Source organism: Eretmochelys imbricata, chromosome 3 (assembly GCF_965152235.1).
Source record: "Eretmochelys imbricata isolate rEreImb1 chromosome 3, rEreImb1.hap1, whole genome shotgun sequence".
In the NCBI taxonomy this organism is placed as follows: domain Eukaryota; kingdom Metazoa; phylum Chordata; order Testudines; family Cheloniidae; genus Eretmochelys; species Eretmochelys imbricata.
The window spans coordinates 98,073,191-98,101,045 of record NC_135574.1 but is presented as its reverse complement, the minus strand read 5'-3'; the positions used below and the strand labels follow the sequence as shown (position 1 = coordinate 98,101,045).

General features: G+C 41.1%; 1 protein-coding gene across 1 annotated transcript in view; it reads left to right on the top strand.

Annotated features, from left to right (window-relative positions):
* Positions 1–27,855, top strand: part of PTPRK (protein tyrosine phosphatase receptor type K) — a 590,849-nt gene that overhangs the window by 195,464 nt on the left and 367,530 nt on the right. Inside the window, exon 3 of the mRNA XM_077811738.1 lies at positions 2,037–2,308. Coding sequence (XP_077667864.1) covers positions 2,037–2,308 — 272 coding nt within the window. The remainder of the gene's footprint in view (positions 1–2,036; positions 2,309–27,855) is intronic.

Genomic DNA, 27,855 nt, shown 5'->3' with positions numbered 1-27,855 from the left:
TTTCCACTGATCAATAACTTATCAACAATTTATTGTTCCTGTAGCTCATGTGCATTTTCAAAAACCTCCACACAATGCCTCCTGGCGTATAGTGTAATTTATTTTACTTACATCATACACCTGACTGCTCCAAAGAGCGCTTTTGCTTACTAAAAATTGTCACAGTTGCTCCACTAATTACTAACAATAGGCTTGATTTTGCAGCCCTTACTGTTTGCAAGAATTTAGTCACACAAGGAATGTGGCTCTGTGGCTCTTAGTGTGAATAAATGCTCACAAATGTGAGTAACGGTTGCACGATCTAGCTCAATATAAGACCATCTTTCAGTGTCATTGCTCTATAGGAACACGTGTAGGAAAATTAAGGCATTTTATGTGGTTTAACAATATTTCTTATTTATTCATAGGGGTAAAGAGTCCAAAATGCATTTTAGTACAAACATTAAACCTTCAACCCTGACAAAAATCAGCCCTGGAGAGAGCATTTTCTGTCCTCACAAAGCAACTTAAATATTTTTGGGATGATGGCATGTATATTGTACTCTGAAAAGATGCACCGCCTCACTTTCTCTGTTTGTATGTAGAGTCCTGTCTGCTTACTTTATTGACATGTTTTGCTACTTTTAATACCAGTTATTGTTAGCTTTTCTGAGCCAATAGGGCCAGGAGAGACTGAGGTGGTGTCTCTCTCTCTTGAGAATCATCAGAATAATTCGAGTTGCAATTGAGGGCCAAGTTCTGGTTGCATTGTGGCTTTGGAACCCCATTGTGTCACACAGGTGTAATGGAGAGTGTAATTTGGACTGCAAAACCTTTTTTCTGGTAATGTATGTGATCCCAGGTTGAGATGCTGAGGTATTAATTACAAAAAACATATTTATACTTGTAAATTGAGCAAATTTTGACCTGGCAGACCAGAGATGATATAAACTTAGAACCCCACAGTGCCATTTTTAGTTTCTTTAGAGCAGAATGGGACCTTAAAATAACTGAGATCTGTAAAGCCTTTCATCCCAAAGGATCACAAAGTACTTCAGAAACCATTATACAAACTGAATGTATGGTTCACTTAACTCTCCACTGAAACACAGCCATCTCTGGCATGAAATGTAGCAGTTCTTAAACAGGCAAAAAGAGTGCTACCCAAAAGTATAAGATAGGAAATAGAAAAAAGATTCCTGTATCCATTTGAAACTGCTGGGAAAATTCAGCAAGGCAGAATGGCCCAGATCCGTTAAATCTGGGCCTTAAACACTTAAATCCCTTTGTCTCCCAAATCCCAGATTTAGGATGGAATATGGGATATTTTCATGTGGGGTTCTCTCAGTATCTCTTTTTGAAGCCATTCCTCTTTGTGTTAATAATTACTCATTGGACAAGAGATAGAATGACTCTGTAGCCCAGTGGTTAGGGAACTTACCTGAGGGGTGGGAAAGCCTGGTTCAAATCCCTTCTCTTCATGAGGCAGAGGCAGGAATTTGACGTGGGGTCTTCAACATCCGAGATGAGTACCATAACTACTGGGCTAAAGGTTATAAGGGTGACCATCCGCCCACCCTAGTTGTTTTGTGTGGAGTTAAGAATGTGTTGCTGCCATTATTGCAAGAACTAGCTTAGGTGCCTAAGGTGCCTGACTCCAGGAAAGTGTTCCCAGCTGTGGATTGCAGGCACAGATAGATGCCACCCTATAGCCCGGATTTAGGCACCTGATGCTGTTAGATGGGTGGGCCTAGCTTACATAGCACCCCCGCCAAGTGTGCTGCCTTTAGTGGATCGCATTCCCAAGTGCCTCTCTTTTCCCATGTTTGTATAGACTGCCTAAGTGGCTAAGTCAGCGGATTCCCCTGGGTGGCTAGCAGCCTAAATTCCTTTGAATCTGTTGCTACTCCTGTAGTCTCAATATTTTGTTTGCATTGTATTTTAAATATATTTGAACATTAGTGCCTGCCAGTCAATGTATCTTCTTTCCCTCTTTTTTAGAGTGAGCTGTTTTGAATCCTTGCATTTATCTATCTTCAACTCTTTGTCTCTTCCAGGATCATGCATGATAGTGGATTCCTCAGACCATGATCCTGGAGAAAAGGCTCGACTTCAACTTCCTACGATGAAGGAAAATGACACTCACTGCATTGATTTCAGTTACCTTTTATATAGCAAGAGTGGAGCGAACCCTGGAACCTTGAACATCTTAGTTAGGGTGAACAAGGGACCTCTTGCTAATCCCATTTGGAATGTGACAGGCTCTACTGGCAAGGACTGGCTTCGAGCTGAGCTGGCTGTCAGCACCTTCTGGCCAAATGAATATCAGGTAAGCCTGCAATACATCCTCCTGTTATTGCCATGGTGTTAAATGCTGCCAACATGTGGGGTTGTGGCATCCATGAGACCTGATGTATTTAAAGAGCTTTTCCATACAGTTTTAAGTGTTGTTCTCCCATTCAGTACAACACTTCTTTTGGGGTAAGGTTTTTCCCATGAAATTTAAATTCACAAGGAATCTGTTTTGTATGATGTCCAAAACCGTACATTAAAAGCACTCTATTAAACTTGGAAATCCAGTACTCAGAAGTTAGGTTTCCTGTGCATTCTTAACCCACTTCCCCCTTGTGCATAGGCTTTAAGATACAGTCTTTAATGACATGATCACAAACAATTTTTTCCCCCCGTTGGAAGCCTGCCTCGTTCAATTCACAGGATAGATGGTGCTTGCTTACTGGGTAGCTGTTCAATATTTGGTTTTCTCCTTATTTTTCAGTGTGGTCCCATGCCTTTTTTAGTATACGCTATTCAAACTCTGCTTTGAAGACAGAATTGTTACTTGTGTCATGGGCTTTACTGTGGCTCTCATCACTACATCATCTAAGCGTGTCCCAAACACTAATGCATTTATTTTCACAACACCCCTGTGTGTTTGGTTTGTGATTTGATTGGCATTGCATAGCAACTCTGTGGCAAAGGCAGGAATAGAATCCAGTTCTCCAGAATAGCTTTCAGTTGCAAATTTACAAGTAGGAAGGGGACATTGTCAAAACTGTTAGGCTTAACCTTGAAAGTTGTTTCACCTTGTTGGTGTTAAAATAACTAGAAATGGGCTCTGTTGGATTAGTTTGAGAGACGGCTGCCCTTCTGGTCCCTTGAAGCTGCTGCTTCAGGCTATTCAGGGATATGGTGTGAAGAACAAAACTGATGTACACAAGAATACAGCCATGCAGTAAGGAGGAATTGTGTTAACTAGTTACATCTGCTAAGAAGCGTCAAACAATCCGTGTCAGAGCTCTGCACAATACTCTAATGGACTGATCCGAAGCCTATTCAAGTCAATGGGAGTTTTCTGTGGATTTTAACAAGATCTGTGTCAGACCCCAAAGGAGCTGTTCTGATTCATTGCATTAAGTATCTATATGAAGTGTGGTGTGTTCACCATTTTCTAAATATCAATTTTAGAATTTTGTATTGCCACCCATTACCATAGTACCCGAGTGTCTTCTGTGTAAAACCTGTAGCAATAAACAAGTCCCTAGTGGATTCTGTGGCGTTTCTGGCACTTCACCCATTTCAGGGTTAAAACTGTGCTAGGAACAGGATTTTTGTTGATATTATTTTTTTAAAGATTTTATCAACTCCTCCCACCACTTATTTTTTGATTGGTAGAGGTCTAGAGGTAGTGGTGTAGGAATTATGAGCATTGTGTGTGGAAAGACTTTTTCAAAGAGGAAGGTATTGCAGTATTTCCTAAATACGGTCAGACTAGTTTCACCTCGATAGATATTTAAACAATATATGAGTGTTCCATTATGCTTTATCTCATCAGATGCCAGTCACAGCCATGAGTTTCTCTTTTATTGGTTTGTTTTTTAATACTGCTGTTTTACTTACCCTCTTTTTTTTTAAAGTTTAAAGGTATTTATACCACAAAATATGTTGAAATAACACGAGATTATTAACGCCATGAAAGCAAAGTTCAGATAGTTTGAGTTGTTTGTGGGGGGCAGGAGGTGTTTTTCTAAGAGCCTTTACATTATTTAAAAGTAGGGATGATTTATTGGTAATTTTTATAGCAGTGATCAAGTTTTTGTATACCGGTGTAGTCAGGCTTGGCAATGAGATTCGTGGTTGGGAGTTTATACAGGTACCATAGACATTCTTCATTTATGTTATAGCCTTCATATAATCTCTGTAAAATCCTGCACTGAGAAGGTCCCTCCCACTCCCAGCTCCCCAGTGTAATGTTAAAATAATGTAAAATACATTGTTGTTCAATTTTCTTATTTTTAATTTAAAAATAAGAAGTAGGTCTGGGTGCATATTTTTGTAGGCCTGCTGTGATCTGTACATAAACTGCACCTGGCCTGTAACTGCTGCTCTCCTGCTGTTCTCTGGTTCAGTCAGTTGGAACCAGTCTAGCTTTTTCCATTCTTAGTGGGAAATTATATAATGTATCACTCTGTGTTTTTTTGTTTTTGAATAGAATTCATTTTTTCTGTCCTTCTGTAAGAGCTTTCTTTGAGGTCCTGAGGTTAACAGGGCTCTTTCAAGAATACAGAGTTATTTACAGTGTTAGCTTTTATGTTGAGCTGTACTACAGAGCACAGTATGAATGCCTCTTCTGTTCAGTTGCATTCTATGCAACAATGCTGCAGTTCACTAGCTCCACAGGTTGCCTGTCCACCTCTTGTGAGTTCAGTAAGCAGTACAGGAAGAACCTACACATGTTTAAAACAAGATTGAAGGCAAACAATTTGTTTTGAGAATTGCATTGTCATAAACTAAACCTGGCTTAGTACAGATCCCCAAGCAAAGTCACTTTCTGTTAAAGATTATAAACTGGAAAATGTATATAATATGTGCAGTTTTAATCCAAGCAAACCTGCATATCTGATTTTTTTTTTTAATTTCTTTCCATTTACTTCAAAAGGTCAAGTAGAAGTCAACAGTAGGTATCAAAAGTGATGTGTATCAGTTGTTTAGATACCCAGACACATGAATAAATAAAATACATTAGCCATCTCTTAATGACACATACTATGTTTAAAACAAACTCAAGGGGTGAACTGGAGAATTACAGGCCAGTAAGGCTTGCATACCTGGGAAATTGATTGAAACAATAATTAATGGTAGAATAATAAAAGACCTGGAAATCCTGATAATATGGCCTGTTCAGCACAGTTTCTGCAAAAGGAAATTTTTCACTAATATATTAAAATATTTTGAACATATTTAGTATTGGATAAAGAGAAACTGATTGTGACATAGTTGATTTAGATTTTCAAACAGCCTTTGACAAGGTCCTTCACAAAAGGCTACTAAATAAAGGAAGTAGTCATGAGGTAAGAGGCAAAATATTGTTTTGAATCAAAAATTGGTAAAGTGGTGTTCTTTGTTAATGAAACCAAATCCAAGGAATGGAGCAAGTTTGTATTTTATATAGTGTAAAGACGGTGTTGTAAGTGGACTGAGAAAGGAGTTTCCTTCCACTCCTTAGTGTATTAAAAATCTCATCACTTACTTTCAATTGTTTAGCTGTGCTCTGTTGACCATGATGTGACTGTTCCAAAACTGGCAAAGAAGAAATGCTTAAGTTCTGCAAAAGCTTTGTCAGAAATCAGTGTCCTCCATTGCAGTCATATAGCAGAATGTATCGTTCTCTGGCAAACCCCAACATTCCAAGTGCTGAACTATATTAAAGCTATAGGGCACATAAGGTGAGTGAATATGTTGCTGATAAAAAGCAAGATAAGAGGGCTCTACTCCTGCTCTTTTGACACTCCTGTGCCACGTGCGTGCGAGCAAGTGGTAGTTTAGAAAAAAGTAGATGTATTTTTGTAAGAACTGTTGCACTCATTCCAAAGCATAGTTGCCATTGGCTAACTACTCTCTGGGAAATGAAAGGGAGGCTGGCTGATCTGGCTGTGTTCCTGTGGGTGCTTTCAAGCAGGAGGGCCAGTAATAATTGTAGGTTTTATGCTCTAGGACATTCCTTAAGTTATGTAATGATATGATTTATCTCTTTTGCTACTGGCAAGATACCTTCATTTTTCTAAAAAGAAAAAGGAGTACTTGTGGCACCTTACAGACTAACAAATTTATTTGAGCATAAGCTTTCATGAGCTACAGCTCACTTCATTGGATGCATTCAGTGGGAAAACAAACCATTTTTCTGTTTAACATGGGGATGAACTCTCTAGGAGAATTGTTTGGTTAGAGAATCCTTTGGGATTGAAGGCCCGTATTTGAATTTAGTACTCATTAGTTTTTGTTTACCTTTGTTACTGTTGTAATGGAAAAAGGCCACCCTTGACTTGTCTAAAATCTATTTTAGGGAAAGGAATTTCTGAGGTTGTATTGTTTAACTCACTCTGGAGTTTTGTCTTTCATTTTCCGTATGGGTTACTGTAAAGCATTAGTTTATTCTAGTTAAGTTGGTTATTTCTGTCTAACTTCGTATGTGGGTGTGTCTATGCTGCAAAAACAAAAAAACACACGGCAGTGTGTCTCGGAACCCACATCTGCAGACTTGAGCTTGCACAACAGCACAAAAATAGCAGCATAGGCATTCTTTTAGGCTAGAGTTTGGGCTCTGAAATCCGGTCGGGGGTGGGAGGATCTTGGAGCTCAAGCTCCAGCCTGAGTGAGAACATCTACATTATTTTTAATTCCATAGCACAAGCCTGAGTCTGTATATCCGGGCTCTGAGACTCACTGCCGCAGGGGTAATGGGGGTGGGTTTTTTTGGTTTTGTTTTTTTTGATCTTGCACGTATAGACATACCCTAAAGGTTCTATATTAATTTCCCTTGATTTCTCCGCTGTTTGGTTAATGAGAATCATCCCCTGCTCAAGAGTCTCTCCGCCTTTGGGTTCAAGCACTATCATTTTCTGTTTCTCCTTCTCTCTTGCCGACCACACTTCCTGTTTAGTATTTACTCTCAGTTTTGTATTAACAACAAAGGGGAAGGAACACAGGCTCAAATAGGAAAGAACAGGTTAAAGAATATTTAGATGAGTTAGATGCAGTCAAGTCATCAGGGCCTGATGAAGCTCACCCTAGAGTACTTAAGGAACTTGTCAAAGCAATTTTTGATCCATTAACAGTTTTTTTTAAGAACTCATTGAGGACAGGTGAGGTCCCAGAGGACTGGAAAAGGGCAAATATGATATCTATGTTCAAAAAGGGGAAAAAGTAGGACCTTGGGGAATTATAGACAAGTCAGCCTAACTTTGATACCCAGAAAGATACTGGAACAAATTATTAAACAGTTTTTAAGCACCTTGTAGATAATAACCAAACTAGGTAAATATGGGCCAGATTAAATGACTCTCTAAGGCTGGTGCAGAACTGGCAGAAAATTGGACCCATAAGAAAAGTTTAAACAAAGTGGGCATGTTTAGTCTTGAGAAAAGAGGACCGAGAGCAGACCTGATAAGTCTTCAGATGTGTTAAAGCTGTTATAAAGAGAACTGTGATCAGTTGTGCTCCGTGTCCACTGAAGGTAGGACAAGAAGTAATGGCCTTAATCTTCAGCAAGGTAGATTAAGGTTAGATATCTTAAAATTTTCTAATTATAATGGTAGTTAAACTCTGGAATAAGTTTCCAAGGGAGATTGTAGAATCCCCATCACTGAAGGTTTTTAAGTACAGGTTTTTGTTTACTTTTGTTACTGTTGTAATGGAAAAAGGCCACCCTTGACTTGTTTAAAATCTATTTTAGGGAAAGGAATTTCTGAGGTGGTATCGTTTAACCAACACTTGTCATGGAGAGCCTAGGTTTACCTGGTCCTGCTTCAGTGCAGGAGGCTGGTCTTAATGACTTCTTGACATCCCTTCCAGCCCTACATTTCTATGATTCTATATGATGCTATTGTGAAAAAGGCAAATGTCATTCTGGGGTATATTAACCGGAGTGTCCTACGTATGACACAGGAAATAATTGATGCACTCTACTTGGCAATGGTGAGGCCTCATCTAGATTACAGCATCCAGTTTTGGCAATCCCCTTTAAGAATGGGAGAGTTGGAGAAAGTCCTGATGAGAGCAACAAAGATGATAAAAGGTTTGGAAAACCTGAACTATGAGGATATGTTGAAAGAATTGGGCATGCTTAGTTTAGAGAAGCAAAGGTTGAGGGCGAACATAAATCTTCAAATATGTTAAAGACTTCAGTAAAGAGGGTGGTGATCAATTGTTCTCTATGTCCACTGAGGGTAGGGTAAGAAGTAATTGATTTAATTTTCAGCAAGGGAGATTTAGGTTTGTTATTAGGAAAAAAACTTTCTAACTATAAGGATAGTTAATTATTAGAATAGACTACTCAGGGAGGTTGTGGAATCCCAGTGATTGGAGATGGTAACAGGTTAGAAAAATACCTTATCAAATTAATACTGTTAGTGAACAAATTTATAATAGTCAAAAGGTACTCCATAGTGGTCCTTATAATTTCAGTGAAGACTGATGGCGCATTGCCATTAACAGACTGATAAAGAACTACTATGCCCAGAATGCCTTATTGCAGCATTTCGCAAACTGGGGTCTGTGGGCCCCACTGATCAACTCTTCCCCCTCCTTCCCTCACTCTCCCAGCGTCTCCCGCACGCCACAAAAGAGCTGTTCCCCGATGTGCAGGAGGCGCTGGGAGGGCAGGGGAGGAGCAGGGACGGGGCATGTTTGGGGGAGGGAGTGGAGAGAGGCAGGGAAGAGGAGGGGCAAGGGTGGAGCAGGGGCGGGAAGAGCTGGGGTGAGGACTGAGCAGGGGGCTTGAGGATCCCTGAAAAATTTTAAATCAAAATGGGGGTCCTTGGGTTGCTAAACTTTGAGAACTGCTGCCTTTTTGCTCAGTTCTGAATCCTGCTTTGAATAACTGTTCCAGTCTGCATTTGAATATTGAAGAGATATATAAGAATGATAAAGTTTTCAGTGTCTCAAAGATCCTGGAAATTTTTTTTTCCTTATGTTCTTAAAGTCCTGAAAATTATAAAAGAATTATAATAGGTTGGTGGAAAGTTGATTCGGAAGCCATGTGATTTCAGTGTCATTAAAGGTTTGTCAAAGATCGTAAGAAACAAGGAGTCCTCCTGAAATAGTAAAAGTTGTTACCGGTGTGGATGGAGTGGGCCAGTGCATTCAGAGGTGGGCACTAACATAGCAATACCATTTGGTAGACACTGTTTTCACTTAAATAAAACATAGTGCATTCCATTTTGAACTCCCTTATTTGCTCGTTAATCACTTGGTCTTTTGGCTCGTTTCCAATAAGCTTTCTGCAACAAATTCAATTTTTACATCGTTTTGTAGCTGATGTGCAATGTTTCCATCCTCATGTTTCAAATTAAGAAGGTTCTGAGCAAAAAACGGGAAAGGAGGGGTGAAAGAGTAGATTTTGATATATTTAAGAGATGCAGCCAGAAGGAGCATTTCTAAAAAATAGGAAGCAAGAACGTACTAGCAGAAAGTGTGAGAGGAAAGAGAAATGGGATATTTTGCCCATGTCCTTGCTCTCTCTAACCACACTGGCAGTTAAGTTAAGCCACATTGTTTCTGCCAACCATGGCTTAATATACTCTTCCCTGTGCAGACCACACAGAATCATTTTCCACGCCAAGTCCCTACTATTTTTTAATTATTTTTTTTCAAACCCATCTAATTGCTATTTATTGGTCTCTCTTAGCAGGTCAGGCGACCAGTATTTAAACCTTGTTAGCTGAACCCATGTTGAAACTGTCTAAAATTGGCTCAGTTAACATGGTTTGATTGTAAGTGTAGAGAAGGTCTTAAAACCAGAACTTGGATATCATAGTGCAGTTAAATACCTAGATAGATTGTTGCTCTTGATAAGCACATTCTTGAGAAACTTTTAGAAAGGTTTCACTGAGGAACAGAAAATTCCAGTAATGGTGACCTGAGGTGGTGATCAGGTGAAGTCTAATCAGTCAGAAGAAGTGCATTAATGAACGGGAGTCAGACTTGAGACAGGCTGGCAGGATACAGATGTAGCAGTTCGAGAGATGGGGAAAGATCTGAGTGTTCGTAACCTATGTGAGAGAGGTTCCATGTCAGGAGAACATATTCAATTAACTGAACTTTATCAAAGTCAGTGAAAAAAGTAAAATAAGGTATTAATCCGTCAAGAAATTCCCTGAATAGGTATCTTTTCTTTCCCCTTGCCAGTTTATTTAAATCTAGAGGTTACAAGTAAGATATAGGCAGAATAATCTGAAACCTTTTCTACACAACCCAGCTATTCCTGCTAAGAACATACATGATGAATAATAAGCAGTGTAGACACTGTTTTCACTTAAATAAAACTTACTGGATTCCATTTTGAACTCCCTTATTTGCTTGTTAATCACTTGGTCTTTTGGCTAGTTTCCAATAAGCTTTCTGCAACAAATCCAATTTTTACATAGTTTTGTAGCTGATGTGCAAGGTTTCCATCTTCATGTTTCAAATTAAGAAGGTTCTGAACAGAGGTTACTTCATAAATTCACCTTTAATGAACCTTTTCCTGAAGGATTTTATCAATTTTGCGGGATCACAAATAAAGGTAGGACAAATTTCAGTCTTTTGTAATCCAGTGAATGGCTAGGGATGAATCTAGTACTGACTGAAAGAAGATGATTGTAGTAGGTGTTAACCCATTAAAGCTGATTTCTTTAGTAGTTGTAGTTAGAGATGGATATCTTTTCAAACCTTCAATAATTGGCACACCCTCTAGAGTTTTTCTTTCAAGTGATTCATTCCCTAGTTCTCAAATTTGGCAAAATGCAAGTGAGGATTCTGCTATGTTTCTAAGATATAGACTCATAGACTTTAAGGACAAAAGGGACCATCATGATCGTCTAGTCTGACCCCTTACACATAGCAGGCCACAGAACCTCACGCACCCACTCCTGTAAATAGACCCCAACCTCTGGCTGAGTTACTGAAGTCCTCAAATCATGGTTTAAAGACTTCAAGTTATACAGAATCCAACATTTACTCTAGTTTAAATCTGCAAGTGACCTGTGCCCTATGCTGCAGAGAATGGCGAACGCCCTCTTCCCCCCCCCCCCCGGTTTCAGACAGTGTAATTTGGGGTAAAATTCCTTCCTGACCCCAAATATGGCAACAGGTTAGACCCTGAGAATGTGGGCAAGACCCAGCAGCTAGACGTGTGAGAGAGAATTCTCTGTAGTAACTCAGAGCCCTCCCCATCTAGTGTCCCATCACTGGACACTGGAGATATTTGCTACTGGCAGTCACAGATCTGCTACATGCCATTGTATGCAGTCTCATCAGACCATCCCTTCCATAAACTTAGCAAACTCAGTCTTTAGGATTTTTTTGCACCCACTGCTTCCCATGAAAAACTGTTCCAGAATTTCACTCCTCTAATGATTAGAAACCTTCCTCTAATTTCAAGCCTAAACTTGCTGATGACCGGTACATAGCCATTTGTTCTTGTGTTGACATTGGTGCTTCACATAAATAGCTCCTCTCCCTCCCCGGTATTTATCCCTCTGATGTATTTATAGAGTTCAATCATATCTCCCCTAAGCCTTCTTTTGGTTAGGCTAAGCAAGCCAAGGTCTTTGAGTCTCCTCTCATAAGGTAGGTTTTCCATTCCTCAGATCATTCTAGTAGCCCTTCTCTTCACCTGTTCCTGTTTGAATTCATCTTTCTTAAACATGGTAGACCAGAATTCCAGATGAGGTCTCACCAGTGTCTTGTATTATGCTACTAGCACTTCCTTGTTTCTACTGGAAATACCTTGTCTGATGCATCCTAGGACCGCATTAGCCTTTTTCACCGCTGCATCACATTAGCGGCTCATAGTCATCCAGTACACCCAGGTCTTTCTCCTCCTCTGTCACTTCCAACTGATAAGTCTCCAGTTTATAGCAAAAATTCTTGTCGTTAGTCCATAAATGCATGACCATATACTTAGTATTATTAAATTTCACCCCAATTATATTACTCCAGTTTACAAGGTCATCCAGATCTTCTTGTGTGATATTCTGGTCCTCCTCCATATTGGCAATATCTTCCAGCTTGGTGTCATTTGTAAATTTTATTAGCACACTTCCACTTTTTGTGCCAAGGTCAGTAATAAAAATGTAAAATAAAAAATGTAAAATAATATTGGTCCCAAGACTGATCCCTGAGGAACTCCATTAGTAACCACCCTCCAGCCTGACAGTTCACCTTTCAGTATGCCCCGTTGTAGTCTCTCCTTTAACCAGTTCCTTATCCACCTTTCAATTCTCACATTAATCCCCATCTTCTCCAATTTAACTAATAATTTCCTATGTGGAACTGTATCAAATGCCTTACTGAAATCCAGATAGATTAGATCTACTGCATTTCCTTTGTCTAAAAAATCCATTCCCTTCTCAAAGAAGGGGATCAGGTTGGTCTGGTATGATCTACCTTTTGTAAAATCATGTTGTATTTTATCATTTGTTCCGAAATCTTGCATGCAACTGAGGTCAAACTAACCGGCCTGTAGTTAACTGGCCTGTAGTTTTCCAGATCACTGTCCTTGCCATTTCTTAAAAATAGGAACTATAAAATAGGAACTATATGTACGACCCCCAAGTTTACTGATTCATTAAACGTGATTGGCAATTACTTCTATTTCCTTCCCTCTTCAAATGTACACTATGAAAATGCTTGTGCTTCTTTTTTTTTATTTACTGTTAAAGCTTTCATCTGGTACATATTTGCTCATCTTAGTACTTAAGGCACTACTGTAACAATGATGGAAACTTACCCAGTTTTGGAAATATACCCAAATATGAACGCTTGCTTTCTTTTTAAAATTCCCTAGCAGTGTTGCACTCTGGACACAACTTAGTAATCAAAAGAATCATCCATTCTTCCATACAATTTATAGCAAGAGCTTCTCACAGGCATGTATTTTAATAAATAAACTTTCTTCGGCTCCTTTTCAAATCCCAATACTAATGCCTTGTGATAAATGTTAACATAGATTAAATATCTTTTTCTAATCTGAAGATTTTTATGTTCCTGCAGTACATACACACTTGCAGTTAATGGTGCTTATCCTATTTATCATAAAATGTTTACAAATTTGGGGAAGTATTTATATTCCCTAAATTGAGCAGATATTAATTTCTGAAAGAGTAGTTACATCTAATAATAATATAATGCCCTGCTTTTATATAGTGCTTTTCAGCAGTAGATCGCAAAGCATTTTACAAAGGAGGTCAGTATCATTACCCCCATTTTGCAGATGAGGAAACTGAGGCACAGAAAGGCAAAGTGACTTGCCGAAGCAGACCAGTGGCAGAGCTAGGATTAGAACCCAAGTCTCCTGAGTCCTAGTCCGGTGCTCTGTCCAGCAGACCTCACTTCATATAGTTTTATTATGATTAAATTGTATTTCTCATGTAAAAAAAGTTCAGGCGTATCTTCGTACTTTTGTTTGGTGGGTGTGCTAAGACCTTCTAACTTTTCTGCATTGGGGTTGTGACCCATGAACCCCTTGTGCCAACTGACAAGGGATTTACAAGAATACCTTGCTTTTGGTATGTAGATTTTGGTTAACTGAAGAGTGTCATGTGAAGTCTTAAATAAAAGCCAGGGTCACACTGGTTGTTAATATTCTTGTGAAATGTATGTACTAATACTATGTAAGGAATTATGTATGTACTCTGAAAATACATTCTTAAGTAACTTGAAGAAGCAGGTTTCCTGTTGGACAAAAGATGTTTATTCGCCTGTTTTTCTGTTGGTATGTAAATGAAGCATTGGAAGATAACACAATGGAGGCACATTTACATACAAAGTCAAAAGAAAGATATGAAGTCAACACACAACAGGGGAAGACAACCTTGTCTTGAGATAAACTTCAAAGGGTTGCTGGTCTACCTTTGGGGAACAGAGAAAACGCCCGCATCATCCTGCACCCAGGAAGTAAATGGGCAGTATGTTTACGTTTATGAAAATGGGAATACAACCAGTGCTGCAGAGGACATTTGGGGTGCAATAAACTTCTTTAGGCAGCTGGTTAGCCAGAGAAGTTTAGTCTCCAGAAAGCATGTTATGAGTTTGTTGTGTATAACCTTTGGCTTCCATTATCCATACTATGTCTTGAATCTTTGACTTATAGTGAAAACAAGTTTATCATCAATCTTGGTGCAGTGGTATTAAGTAAGGAGCTGATCCTCAGCTGAATCATACAAGCTGGTGTATACACTGTTCCATTGGGGACAGCAGACCTGACAGTTTTCTGTGAGTGTACAGTGGAGAAAGGGCTGGACATTACAGGGGAACACTTCAGAGGTCTCGCGGACTGGGGTTCAAAGTAAGGGCTAGCATTGCCCAGAGAGCTTGGGTGATTAACAGGCTCATGGAGTCAGGGAGCTGACACCCAGTTGAGCACAAGGAAGTTTCCCTCTCAATGGAAGCAGAGAGGTAACAAGGTGATTCACAGTCCTGGGAACCCCGAGAACCATCACAGGGGTAGTCTCAATTAGGCCAGGTGGTGTATGCTCTCTCTCTTTCAAATTCCAGTAACTCTAGTGACAGGATAAAAAAGGCAAAGTATGCCAAAGTTAGCACATCTAGTGCCCACATGTGGGAAAGGGTTCACAGTGCTAATGTGCAAAAAGAAAAGGAGTACTTGTGGCACCTTAGAGACTAACCAATTTATTTGAGCATAAGCTTTCGTGAGCTACAGCTCACTTCATCGGATGCCGAAAGCTTATGCTCAAATAAATTGGTTAGTCTCTAAGGTGCCACAAATACTCCTTTTCTTTTTGCGACTACAGACTAACACGGCTGTTACTCTGAAACCAGTGCTAATGTGGTATACCATATGTCCAGTTTGTTTTACAGTCCATCTCTCACATATTGTGAGGCTGTTTGGGAGAAAACAAAGATTGCACAAACTGAGTTTTCTATCCTGCTTATTATCTAGAAGTCTCACTGTTTCTCTCCTGCTTCCTCTGTTGAAAAATGCAGAATCCCATTAATTGTCCCTTGAAGCTATAAAGATAAAGCAGGTTTCAGAGTAACAGCCGTGTTAGTCTGTATTCGCAAAAAGAAAAGGAGTACTTGTGGCACCTTAGAGACTAACCAATTTATTTGAGCATGAGCTTTCGTGAGCTACAGCTCACTTCATCAGATAAAGCAGCGACTACAATGCACCTTCCATTTTCTATAGTGTCTCCCATGTAAAAGATGTCTGAAAACATTAGAGCTTGGTATCCTTACAGAGATGACAACAGATGGGGAGAGAAAAAGCTAGGAAGAAGAGAAGTTTTCAGCTGAGATATGAAATGACAATGATCAAAGGTGAGAACTTTAGGAAACTGTTTTGCATAGGGCCTGCAGAGGAGAAAGACTCCTGCGCTAGCATTATATGGAATGACAGAGAGATGACCAGTGCTAGATATATGGCAAGGGGAACGGAGCAGGAAGGGAGGCTGAATTGAAGAGCGATAGAGGGTTTTACAAATGAGGATGGTGATTTTTTGAACCGGTTTCTGAAATGAAAATGCCCAAAGTCTCATTTATACCATCAAATCTAATAGTGCTAAGAACTTTGGGTGAACAGCTGGAAATAGAAAAGTAATTCAGATTATTATTTATTGCAATAGCATGGGAGGAACATATGCAATGATTCATATACATAAAATAAACTCTTACACAATAAAATGTCAGTACATGGCATTCTTTGTCACTTGCAGATGCAATAAATTCACGGTCAGATCATAACCCTCTTGCACTGATAAGTAGTTACTTACACAAGTGTTCCTACAGACTTCAGTAGCACTACTCCTGAGAATAGTTGTTCATCAGTGTAAATAAAGGGGGGGTTACAAACTAGCCCTCAGAAAATCTGGATTTGCATTCCTTCATTTTAACTGTGACGCTACAGGACACTGCATCATGAGTCAAGAAATCTCATCAATTTTTCTCTCGTTCCTAAGGCACTGAATTCCTATGGGCATAAATTTGATTTTGCATTTAAAAAAAAAAAACTTTTAAAACTACAATGCATATGGGAACACTGTTCGAGAGTCATTGCCTATGCTCTCCTATGTCTTTTACAAATGAAAACATTAAAAATCATTTTAAAACAAAAGAAAAACATACCCACAGGGACACTTTTCTCTTGCAAGTTAAATAAAAATGACATACCATAAATACCAGAGACAATATGAAGACTAACTTTTTAAAATTGATTTATTTGTAGAAGTATCAAATGATAAAGCTGGTCTTGGTTATTAGTCCAGATTTTGTGATCTGCTGCTGTAGGTTATTTCCGTGTGTCTGTTTTGAATAATAGATATTTCGTTTTGTATTTGATTCTTAAAGAACCAGGAAAAATAAGTGTTCAAAAGGGAAGGAGACCTTTTTGTACACTAAACGCTGTCAAGAGTAGACTGTAACATTTCCATCCAGCAGTTATTTGATGATTGTGATAATACTCCAGCAGCTCTTGATGCAATACGGAAAACAGATATGCAGATAAGTACCATTTTAAAACAATTTATTGTGAAGTCATATTGACTGCTGCCTTTGGTGGCTGATAAGATTATGCTTAGTTTCTTAGGACTTATTACTTTTCTGTGTGATTTGAAATTCAGTGTTACCCACTCATCCATTCCATTACAAAGACTGACTTTTCTGCATTTTAGGCTGCATGCAATGATTTGAACAAAATATTGGTTCTGGGAGTGGGGAACTGACAAAAAGTGATATTTAGTAGTTAGCCAGAAGTAGTTATTTGTGGAGAACTGAAATATCAGTTCTGGGAATACAGTGGAAAAGTGAAAGGATGTAATTACCTTGAATTATTATAAGAGCCATGTTAGTTTTGCAACTAAGAGAGGCTGAAGCAATGACGAAACAAAAACTAGATACCTGCTGTACTTGTGGTTAGTATGTTTTTTTAAATTGTTTTTGATAAGATGGTTACAGGATCAAGTTATGCTGCTGTAAATATGGCAAGCTGAAATACTGACAACAGGGACTGGTCACTGAGAATTATGTCACCCACTGCCATAACCTTCCTGAGGATTTACAATTAAACCTGATAAGTTTGAAGATAAGACTAGGTTGAAACAAGTTGTGGCTTGATAATGGTTGTTTTGTTTCTGTAATATAAATAACTATTGTACTTTGCCACTTAAATTCCCTTAGGAAAATGTCACTATATTAGCATTTCTTCTGTGATGGCTTTAAATTATTTTAGCCTATTAGAAATACAAAATCGTTTGTATTTTACATTAAACAGGGGGAAAGTGTAATAATTCAATATCAAATAACATTCTTGATTATAAATGAGAGTTGAAAAGAAAATTTTGCTCAGCAGCTAAAAGCAGCAGACCTTGTGTAAATCAGTGCCCAGAAATGAAGGTGTGGCTTAAGTTGATGTCACCCTCACAAACAGAGAAGGCCTTCCACTCCACTGAATGCTGAAAACTCCACTCCAAAAGAGATGAGGAAAGCAAATGACCTTAGTTTCTTTGCCTGTAAAAATAGCAGCTCCTCAACGAGAAAGCTCATATGGACATGAGTTTCCTATCCTTCCAGGCCCATCACTGGAGAGGTAGAACAGGTCAGCCTGTGGATTGCTAAATCAGTGGAGGACTTGGGGTGCCAATCAGCAATTTGCATTGCATGTTCCTTGCATCATGAAGGAAATAGCTTTTGGGCTTTTTAAAGTCATAGTGGCTATCGCCTAAGAAGAAATAAATCTGGCTATAAACCAGCCATATACAAAGTGATCTACCTGTCTGCATTCCAATGCCCCTTAGTGAACTGGATAGTTTTGTCAGCGGTTCTCAACCCATGGCCGCCTCATGCAGCTCAATTAGCACACAGCTACGGCCCAGTTTAGCTGTGTGCTAAAGGCCAGCCCGGGTGGCGGGATCTGAGTTCCCGGCTGGCTGGCACGGTGGAGCCCAGGCTGCCCCGCCACCCAGCACAGTGGGGTCGGGGCTGCCAGCCCGCCCCTCGTGGTGAGGGTCTAGGGTCAAGGCTCCGGCCTGGCCCCGCAGTGTCGGTGGTCTGGGGCTGCCATTCAGGCACCTGAGCTCCGGGGTCCAGGGCTGCCGCCCAGCCCCACAAGCTCCACCACGGCTGCCGTCCAGCGTATGCATCCCACAATGAAAAATAAGTTGAGAACCACTGGTTTAAGCCTTTTTCCTTTCCTTTCACTCGGAATCTCTCTGAAGTCTTATGCTCCATTGTTCTCCACAGGGTTCTGAATATCATCAGTGTGTCTGACCAGAATCTACTAAACTATGGGCATGATCCATGAAGTCAGTGAACAGATTCTTATTAGAATAATAGAACCATACGGTTAGAAGGGGACCGCAAGGGTCATCTAGTCTAACCCCCTGCTAAGTTGCAGGATTTGTTGGGTCTAAACCATCCAAGACAGATGGCTGTCCAGCCTCCTTTTGTAAATCTCTAGTGAAGGAGCTTCCACTGTCTCCCTAGGCATTCTGTTCCGTTGCCCTACTATTGATTTCACTGGGTTTTGAGTGGGGTTCTATGAGCAATAGCAAAGGCAGTGGCGCTAGCTCTCTCTAGACTCAGGAAAACTTACTTTAGGGGCTAGAAACTTCATTTTTGGGGGGGGTCAAAAGGTTAAGATCTGCCGAAGCTTATGGCTTCAGCCCCAACACTTGCCAGGGAAAGTTTTCTAATCATCACTAGTAAGTAGATGTTTCAAGCCTTCATGAGTACAAATAGTATAGGGCTCATACAGAAGGATCGGTCAGCCAATCAAGTAATAAACCTTCCAGTATTGCCAGTCATATACATTAAAAAGTAATAAGTTGGGCACCTCAGAACTATGAAACTGACTTTAAAATAGGAGTTAAAAAACTGAGCTTTTCTTATTTATCATATGGTTTTTGAGCCTTAAGGGTTCACTTTTCAGGCTTTTATCTGCACTTTGTGGGATTTAGAAACTTACTTTGTTGTTTTATATGAAAGCTGAGATTCTCATGTAATCACTTGACTCCAGGCACTGCAGCTTTAAGAGAAATACTGAATATCACAAGACCAGGGGTGAGCAAACTTTTTGGCCCGAGGGCCACATCAGGGTGCAAAACTGTATGGTAGGCCAGGTAGGGAAGACTGTTTTTCCCCAAACAGCCTGGCCCCCGCCCCCTCCCACTTCCCCCCTCAGAACCCCTGACCCATCCAACCCCCCTGCGCCTTGTCCTCTGACCTTCCCCTCACGGGACCCCATGCCCCAAACCACCCCCCCCCCCAGACCCTACCCCCTATCCAACGCTCCCTGTCCCCCTGGCTGCCCTGAACTCTATCCACACCCCTGCCCACTGACAAGCCCCCTGGGACCCTCCCAGTTCCCTGTCCCCTGACTGTCCCAACCACTAGCCACACCTCCGCCCCCTGACAGGCCCCCAGGGACTCCCACAGCTATCCAACCTCCCCTGCTACCATCCCCTGACCTGCCCCCCACCAAGAACCTCAGCCCCATCCAAATGCCCCCTGTCTCCTGACTGACCCCCTGCCCCTTACCCAACCCTCCTACTCCCTGTCCCACCGCCTGGCTAGAGCCGGCCGTGCTGCCTTTGTGGTGGCGTGGCTGCCTGCGAGGGGGGACAGTAGGGGAGGGGCTGGGGGCTAGCCTCCCCAGCCAGAAACTCAAGGGCCCGGCAGAACGGTCCCACGGACTGGATGTGGCCCGCGGGCTGTTTTTTGCCCACTTCTGCACAAGACTCACAATAAAATCATGAGTTGGCAGTGCTGCACAACTCTTTCTCAACCAGTTTCTCACCAGTGAGAAACAGTGAAATTAATGCAAGAAGTTATGTCATAGAAGTCTTTCATGTATAGTTGGGGTAGGTAGGTGGAGAACAGTAAACTCATGATATATGGTTCTTTGGGATATAATAGCCAAAAGAGCTTAAATATATTCTGCTGTGGGATTACCAGACTTCATTTATTTTTTAAATAGAAGGATGCTCTTCGAGTCATTAACAAAAACTTCCACTTTTAAAAGCTTTTAAAATTGCACCCCATTCAGCCACCAAACTTGTGTGCCTAGAATTGATAGTAACAGAGGAACTTGGGCATAAGGATCATGGACTTCTCGATGGTAAGATGCTTTGTTCAGCACTTTTGCTTCTGAGGACTGTGTACTTCCAGCTGCCTGAGGAATGTTTTCTAAGGATGTCTTATTTTTTAAAAACTTTTTCATGCAATTATATTTGTTGCTTTGTCCTTCCTTTTCTACCTTTCTCAGCCAGGGAAAGAGAGCTCCTCTTGGGAAATCTCTTTTCAAATAGCAGCAGATTAAACCGTGTTTTCTAAAATGTTTTATCTTTTTCTGAGGTAAACTGTGAATAAGCCTGGGGCTGAAAATGAAGACCAAAAGCTTTTCTTCCTCCAAATGGGGATCTAACAGGAATCTTCAGTTGACTAGTGTGATTGCCCCCTTATAGGAAAATAAGTGCTTCAAATACTCTAAATCTCTCCCCATTCCCTATTTCCCCGTGCACACTCTCCTTCCATCATTTTAGATTTGGGTGAGGGTGACTTTGTCAAGCCAACTAAGATTGTTACTCTGTGGAAGAAATAACTCAAATTTCCAAAAAAGTGCATTAATATTATTGTACCCAAAAAACCTTTCAAATGTAATAGTCAAGGTTCCAGAATAAAAAATAACAATAATGATTTTAAAACACCCATAAAACTGTAGAAAGTAATAGCATAACTTAAATTTTTCCCGTTGGAGGTATTTATCATATTATAAAGGGATTTTAGGGAGAAGATTTTTCACTATCTTTTTTTTTTAAGTGTGGAGGGAATTTATATGGCTGTTTAAAAAAAAAAAAAAAAAAAAAGAAAAATTACATCCATGTTAAAATAACTTTTAAATAAGATTGTACTGATTTTTTTTTTATTCAGATCAAAAGGGTGTGAAATGAGAAGTATACAAGGCAATAAATGTTGTATAGAGAATGTAGGGAGGTAGTGTGGTCAAGTGGACTGAGCTTGGGGCTCAAACCCTCCTGTCTGGAATCTTTCCAGACTCATTTGGCAGGTCACTGCCTTCTGTGCCAGTTATGAAGCTAATTCACTAGGGCTTTAGATGAATTATTTTTCATGAAGTACTTTGGAGATGTAAAGCATCATTATATATGTCTGAAGGGAGTATGTTGCTTTCCAAATATTCTTTCGTAATCCTCCATAATCTCTATGTTGGCTGCCTAGGAGAAACCGTCAGCAACACTGAGTCCTGCTTGGCAAGTCCTCTTCTCCTTCATTGTCATGTAGGCTCTGAGGGTTCTGGTGTCTTCCTTTATCACATGTAGTCCATGTGACCATTTTGCAAACACTACTACTTGGTTTCTGTCTCCAGTGTGGTTCCACTGCAGAAAGCATCTTCTCTTCTGTCCTAGGGACTGTGGTCGCTCATTGTGTCCTCAGTGATGGATTAGAGCAAGAAATGTTAGATGCAACACTTCGCTGGTTGTACCTGAACCCAGGCACAGTGAATGGAAGCCCAAATAGTACATTTTCCTTCCTTTGCCCAGCGACAACTAGCTATGAGCCAGGAGACATTTCCTATTCCTAGGGGAGGATTCAAATTCTGTCACTGCAGAATAGTGAAATTCATGGGGCTGTGACACATTCTTCTGTTTCTGTACTGACTACAGTGCAGCTATTGTTTTCTTTACTAGAAGGAAATCAGTGTCCTGCCAGCATGTAGTTAGCCTTGGAAAAGTTTTTAACAGAGGTTTCTATATTGAGATGATCAACTTTCATTATCTCAGTCAAAATTATGGGGAAGTGTAGAGTGCATTGTGCTGACAGTTCATGAGTTTATCTTAAAAATCTGAGCTTTCTGAATAGTTGTGTTGTCTCTTGAAGGGAAACAAAGAACTTTTGCAAGTTATTCTTTTGAACTGAGCCAAAATTAAATTTTGATTGTGCTGCACAAACCTGCATTCGAAGGCTTGAAATTTCAATCCTGTAGGTTCTTAGCTGTTCAAATGCATGAGAAATTAGATTAATACCCTGAGCTAGTAGAGGGTCACTTCTGTTTAAGGAATAAATAATTTACAAGCTAGGAAAACAGATCCATTCATTCCAAATGATCTGCAGCAAACATATTAAATGACTTCTCAATGATGCTAACCTGTTCTGGGCAATCCCTATTTGTAAGACACTGGGGCCTGCTAAATTCTTCTTGTATTATACAAGAGAGGGACAGACAGATTTGATGATAATTTCTCAGACAGGTTGAGAGCACTTCTAAGCTTATACAGGTAAAGAGTGAGGAAAAGGAAGTGCTGATTGTATATCATACCCTCCTGGTGGCTAGCTTTCAGCAACTCAGATGCTCAGATCTGGGGTTCCAATTTATGATCTGTTGGCTGTTGATGGTCTGCAGAGAGATGGCTGGACATATGGTGTTGGCTCTCCTCTTTGTGCTCCTTGAGGATGAACTACTGTAACATCCTTCTTTTTCATCTTCCCTCTTCACTCAGCTTGACTGTTAGTCACAAGAACCTGAAAATTGATGTTAAAAAAAATAATACAGCAATGAGGAAGTGATTAGTTATTTTCTAATTGCTTTTCACATGTGGAGTGGAGTGAGGATAGTTAAATACAGAAAAAATAATTTAAAATGGATTACTCCCCATGTGCAGAAACTTTCCTCTAAAAGATTTTAGTGGGACTTTTATGTCCTTAAGTTTGGTTTAAATCTACAGCAATAGAGGAATTTGGCAAAGAAAAAAAAATCTCTCAGTTGGCTCTCTTTTCTGTTAATCTTTCTTGAAGTCCACAAAGATGAAATGCTACTTTTGAACATTGTCTTTTCTTCTTTTCTCTGATATTTTTTCCCTTGGCTTGGTGGATTTAAGGCATAGTTACTTGGCCATAGTTTTTTATAAGTGAATAGACTGCTTATTGGTGGTGGTGTTTCCATCTTTTAATCTTGCAGATATAGCTAATCTAGCATTCTCAGTCTTCAAGGAAATAGTGAGGAAATAGTTGCAGTCTATCCAAGCCTTGCTTGATTTGGGAGCTGTTTTACTAGTTAGCTCGCTCAAATCCTGTACTGTGTTGTCCCTTTTTGTGTTGCTTGTTCTGCATGTTCTTGAGAAATTGTGCTAAAAGTCTCCCCGCTTGTTAGTCAGAGGCATTGTGTGATTCTGAACTTGGCTTTCCTTGAACTAGCTCTACCTCTTACAGAGATGCAAGTTATTTAGGGTACAAGCAGTACCTGTTATGAGTGGGACACTAGTGAAACAGGGAATGAGTGAAGTTAGGCTGAAAGCATTCAGCCATATGGAACAGAGGAATGGACCAATCTGAAGGGGAGGGAATAGACTCCCATATTGCAGCTTTCGCACACTGGCTGTTGCATGCAATTTTGGGATCTTGACAGACTTCCTGATTTGGATAGTCTGCAGCACTTGGGATCACTACCTTCAAGAGCAGATGCTCTGGGAAGGTGATCTTGAATGAAACAGATGTTTAGACCTGGGTCATGCAGTGGGAGAGAGAGGATGAAAGCCCTTGGAGGCACAACACAATCCCTGAAGTACATGTAGGGTTACTACCTGGACGATATTTGACCGGCCTGGCTGTTTTTTTATGGATTTACCAGTGGCCAGAAAAATAATTTAATCTGCTGGGTTTTTTTTTTTTAATATGGGTCTAGAGATTTGCATTATTATCACAATACACTGGTATGTCTAATGTTAAAAGTTTCTGTGTCCAGCTAAAGATGCTGCAGTGTTCCCACTTCCACAGTTTAAGTGACAACAGATCAAAACTGGTGAAAATGCAGCAGCTGGCTGCCCACAAATATACAAGTGCACCGCACACATGTGAGAGAGAGTTTGAGTCACGCGAGAGTGAGGAGATGTGAGATGTTATCTCTGTAGATACTATAAGTGACTGTTGAGGGGAGGGCATTGTGGATTTGCCTTGTGGTTGGAGGTTGACATTGCAGTGGGCTTGCCTTGTGGAGCGGGATGGGTGCTGTTTTTTTTTCTTTTTTTCCCATTTCAAAGGTGGTAACCCAAAGTACATTCCATGAGACAACAGCAAAGGTGAACAGGTAGCCAATGTTTCATAACCATAGTGTGATTCATTTACTGTGGAAGACAGCATGAGGTGGAAAAGGAGTGATGCTCTGCACCAGGACAGCACTGCAAGGCATGTGTCAAGTTGAACTATTATAGCAGTGTGTGTAAGAGCAGAGAAAGGTCCTGGAAAGATTGTCAGACTTGTTCAAGAGGGGGATGGCACATCACAGCAGTAATGACATCATGAGTCCAAGAGCATATTAGGTTCAGGCTGTCAGGACAGGAAAGGAACAAGAGGCAGTGCCAACTTCCCTGCATACAACAATGGTACTCGGGAAATAACATGCAATTTCAGCTGGATAGCGGGGCCTTCTGCAGTGTGAATCCTTGGGGTGAATTAGACTCGAACGGACCCATTACAGAGGTCAGGAACACCCTAATAGTGTACAATGAGAGCATAACGCAGCCTGTAGGAAAATGTGATTTCATAGTAACTAACCTGGGAGGGGGGGAAGACAGCACCAACTGAAGTTTGTGGTGGTGGATGGTAAGCACCACGCACACCTCCTGAGGAATGTAGCCGTACAAGTCATGGATCTGATCGGGGTGCAATGTCAGAATTTCAATAGCATGGGGAGTCCCATGGACAGTGGAGACCATTTTAAAAATGCATGGGGATGTTTTCAAAGGTGAATGGTTCCTTGAAGGCTGGAAGTAGACCCCACAATGGAACCTGTGTGCTTACCACGAAGGGAAATTCCAATGGCACTATGTAATTCAGTACACAAGGAGCTCAAAAGTGTGCAGAGCAGGGGTATCATGGCGCCTGTAGAGGCCAGTAGAGCTGGGGTAAGCAGCATGGTGGTGGTAAAGAAGCCATTAGGCAAATTACACATCTGCATAGATCCCAAACCATTGAAATGGGAAACCATCTCACAATTGATGAGATCTTGTTAGAACTTTTCAAAATCAGAATCTTTACAGTCTATGATATGAAGAACGGGTTTTGGCACATAAACTTGGATAATGAGTCAAGCACACTGACAACCTTGGCAACACCACTTGTTTGCTACGAATGGCTGCACATGCCGATGGGCATAAACCCAGAGAAGACTCACCTAAGTGCTGGCAGGATTGTCTGGGGTGATAATAATTGCAGATATAATCACTGTAGATGAAGGGAGCAATGATACAGAAGCTGCGTGAGACCATCACAGTAAACTACAAGCTTTTCTACAGCAATGCAGGGACAGGGACATAAAACTCAACCTGAAAAAAATGTGACCCAAACAGCATAAGGTAACATGCATTGGACTTCTGCTCATAACAGAGGGTCTAAAATCAGATTCCAACAAGATCAAGGCAGTCAGAGACATGTCCTCTCCACTGGATGTAAAAGGGGAACATCATTTCAGAGGAATGGTAAATTGTCCGTCTAAGTTATGTCCCCATCTGGCTGCAGTAACAGAAGGCATATGTCAGCTCATAAGGCAGGATGTTGAATGGAACTGGGCAGGCTCCCAACAGCAAACATTTGACATGTTAAGCAAATGATAATATATGTCTCTGTCCAGAAGCACTACCAGCCAGGAAAGCCACTAAACAATCCGGCATGATGCATCTCAGAAAGGATCGAGGGTAGCCCTTTTGCAGGAGTAACCAGTTGCTTATGCCACAGAGCCCTGTCAGAGACTGCAGAAGAGTATGCCCAAAGAGAAAAAGAGCTTCTGGCTGTGGTTTTCGGAGTGGAATGATTCCATCAATATGTCTGTGGCCGCAGAGGTGAGGAAGCAGAAAGATGGGCCCCAGGCAGGATTTTATTGTGAGCCCCTTTCCTCAATGTTACTATTTAACATGAAGTGTTGTTGTAGCTGTGTCAGTCCCAGGATATTAGAGAGACAAAGTGGGTAAGGGAATATCTTTTATTCTCACACCCCTTGTGTCACTTATTTATACACATCAAAACATGCCGATTCAACTGTTCTGTCACACCTAACAGTCTCTCCAAAACCCATCTCCCTCTCTGTGCCCCACATTCAGCCCTGTTCATCCACCACCCCACATGGGGAGCCCTGGGAGGGAGTTGCCATTGCGACCTGGAGTGCATGAACCAGGCACCCCTGCCCCAGAAGTGGTGACAAAACAGGTTTCCTTTGCCTCACACTGCAACTGCTTCTCAGGCCGGGCTGCTGGGGGCTCATTTAGGCACTACAAACCCCTGGATGCAGTTGCCAGCAGCAGAGACCAGCCTCTTTGCAGTTGGCTCCTTGCGTCCTGGGACAGGACCATGAAAATCTTCTCCACCCTACCTAAATGGCGCTCCTGGCCCCTGCCTCCGCCATCTCTGTTGGCTTGAAGCTTTCTCTCCCATCATTGAGAGCATGTATGTACCCAGCATCAGCAAGTTGGGAAGGGGGTCAGGATACAGACTCCATTAACATGCTGCGCTGTCTCCCAGTTTCAACAACGAAGCTGATGGAAGTCAAAGAGGCTATGGAAAAGGACATTTAATTATGGGCTAGTCAAAAGAGCAGAAGACAAAAGCCAAGTACTGGTATGAGCAGAACCATATTTTTAAATTAAAATTGAGCTCTGTGTGGGTGTCATATAGAGTCATATTTTGAGGACAGAGCTGCTGTCCCTGCCTCATTTTGTATGGATGTCACGCTTGGGCATTGGTAGCTGTCTTACATGGGTTCAAAGGTGTATTTACTGGCTGGGAATGAATACGCAACTCTGATCCTTGATAAAAGGATGTGAAACCTGCTGGTCATGTGATAACCACCAGGCGAAAAAGACTGTTACCACATGAACTGTCCACCCTATCCTGGGAATAGATAAGAGTGGACTTATTTACCTTCAGTGAATAGCACTATTTGATTCAAACTTTTGGGAGTTCTGTGCCCTGCCTAATACAACAAGCAAGTCAGTGATTGGCAAACTGAAGGTCCACATTGTGAGACGCAGCATTCCGGACATTGTATTCACCAACAATGGACCCCAGTTTGCATCAGAAAAATTAAAGGAATTTGCACACACGGGACTTTGACCACCACACGTACTCCCCAGTACACCCAACGAGTAATGCTAAGGTGGAATCAGCTGTAAAAACACTTGAGACAGTGAGACAACGCTGTGTCTTCTGGTTCAGACCCCTTGTTAGCATTTTTGGCACACAGTGCAGATGCCAATGGGAAGAAGGACCAAAACCCTGTTGCCAGTGAGTGGTGGAGACCAGTTGCAGCCAGAATGATGGAGATATTGTCAAGAGGACATAGCTCACAATTAAAGAAAGCAGGCACTAGACTGTCAGCCAAGGACTTATTGGCCCTAGAGACCAGCTTTTCTGTGAGGATGGAGCCATTAGAGCAGTGTTTCTCAACCTATTTACCATTGTGTGCCGCATATGCGCATATGCAGCTTTCCATGTGTTATGTGGGCCACATCCACATAATATGTATACTACCAGTATGGCCCAGAGGGTGTCACATAGGCTGCAGCTGTGTGCTGATTGGGCTGCAAGCAGCCTGTGGGCCGCAGGTTGAGAGGCACTGCATTAGAGGGACACCAGAGGGACTGGACTGAAGGAGTCAGGAGGGGTGCAGTGGCAGCCAGGTCATACGAGGGTTAAGAGGGACAAGTGTTCAGCGGGAATAGGAAGCACTTACAAGTGAGCTGGCACAACATCCAGAGGCAGCCTATGTAGGACATCATGGCATGGAAAAGTGGGGAACTATCTGGAGGCCACCCCCACAGGAAGGGAGGAGACACCACAGAGACAGAGTTTACTAGACTCTGAGACAGTTGACAGGTAGGCAGA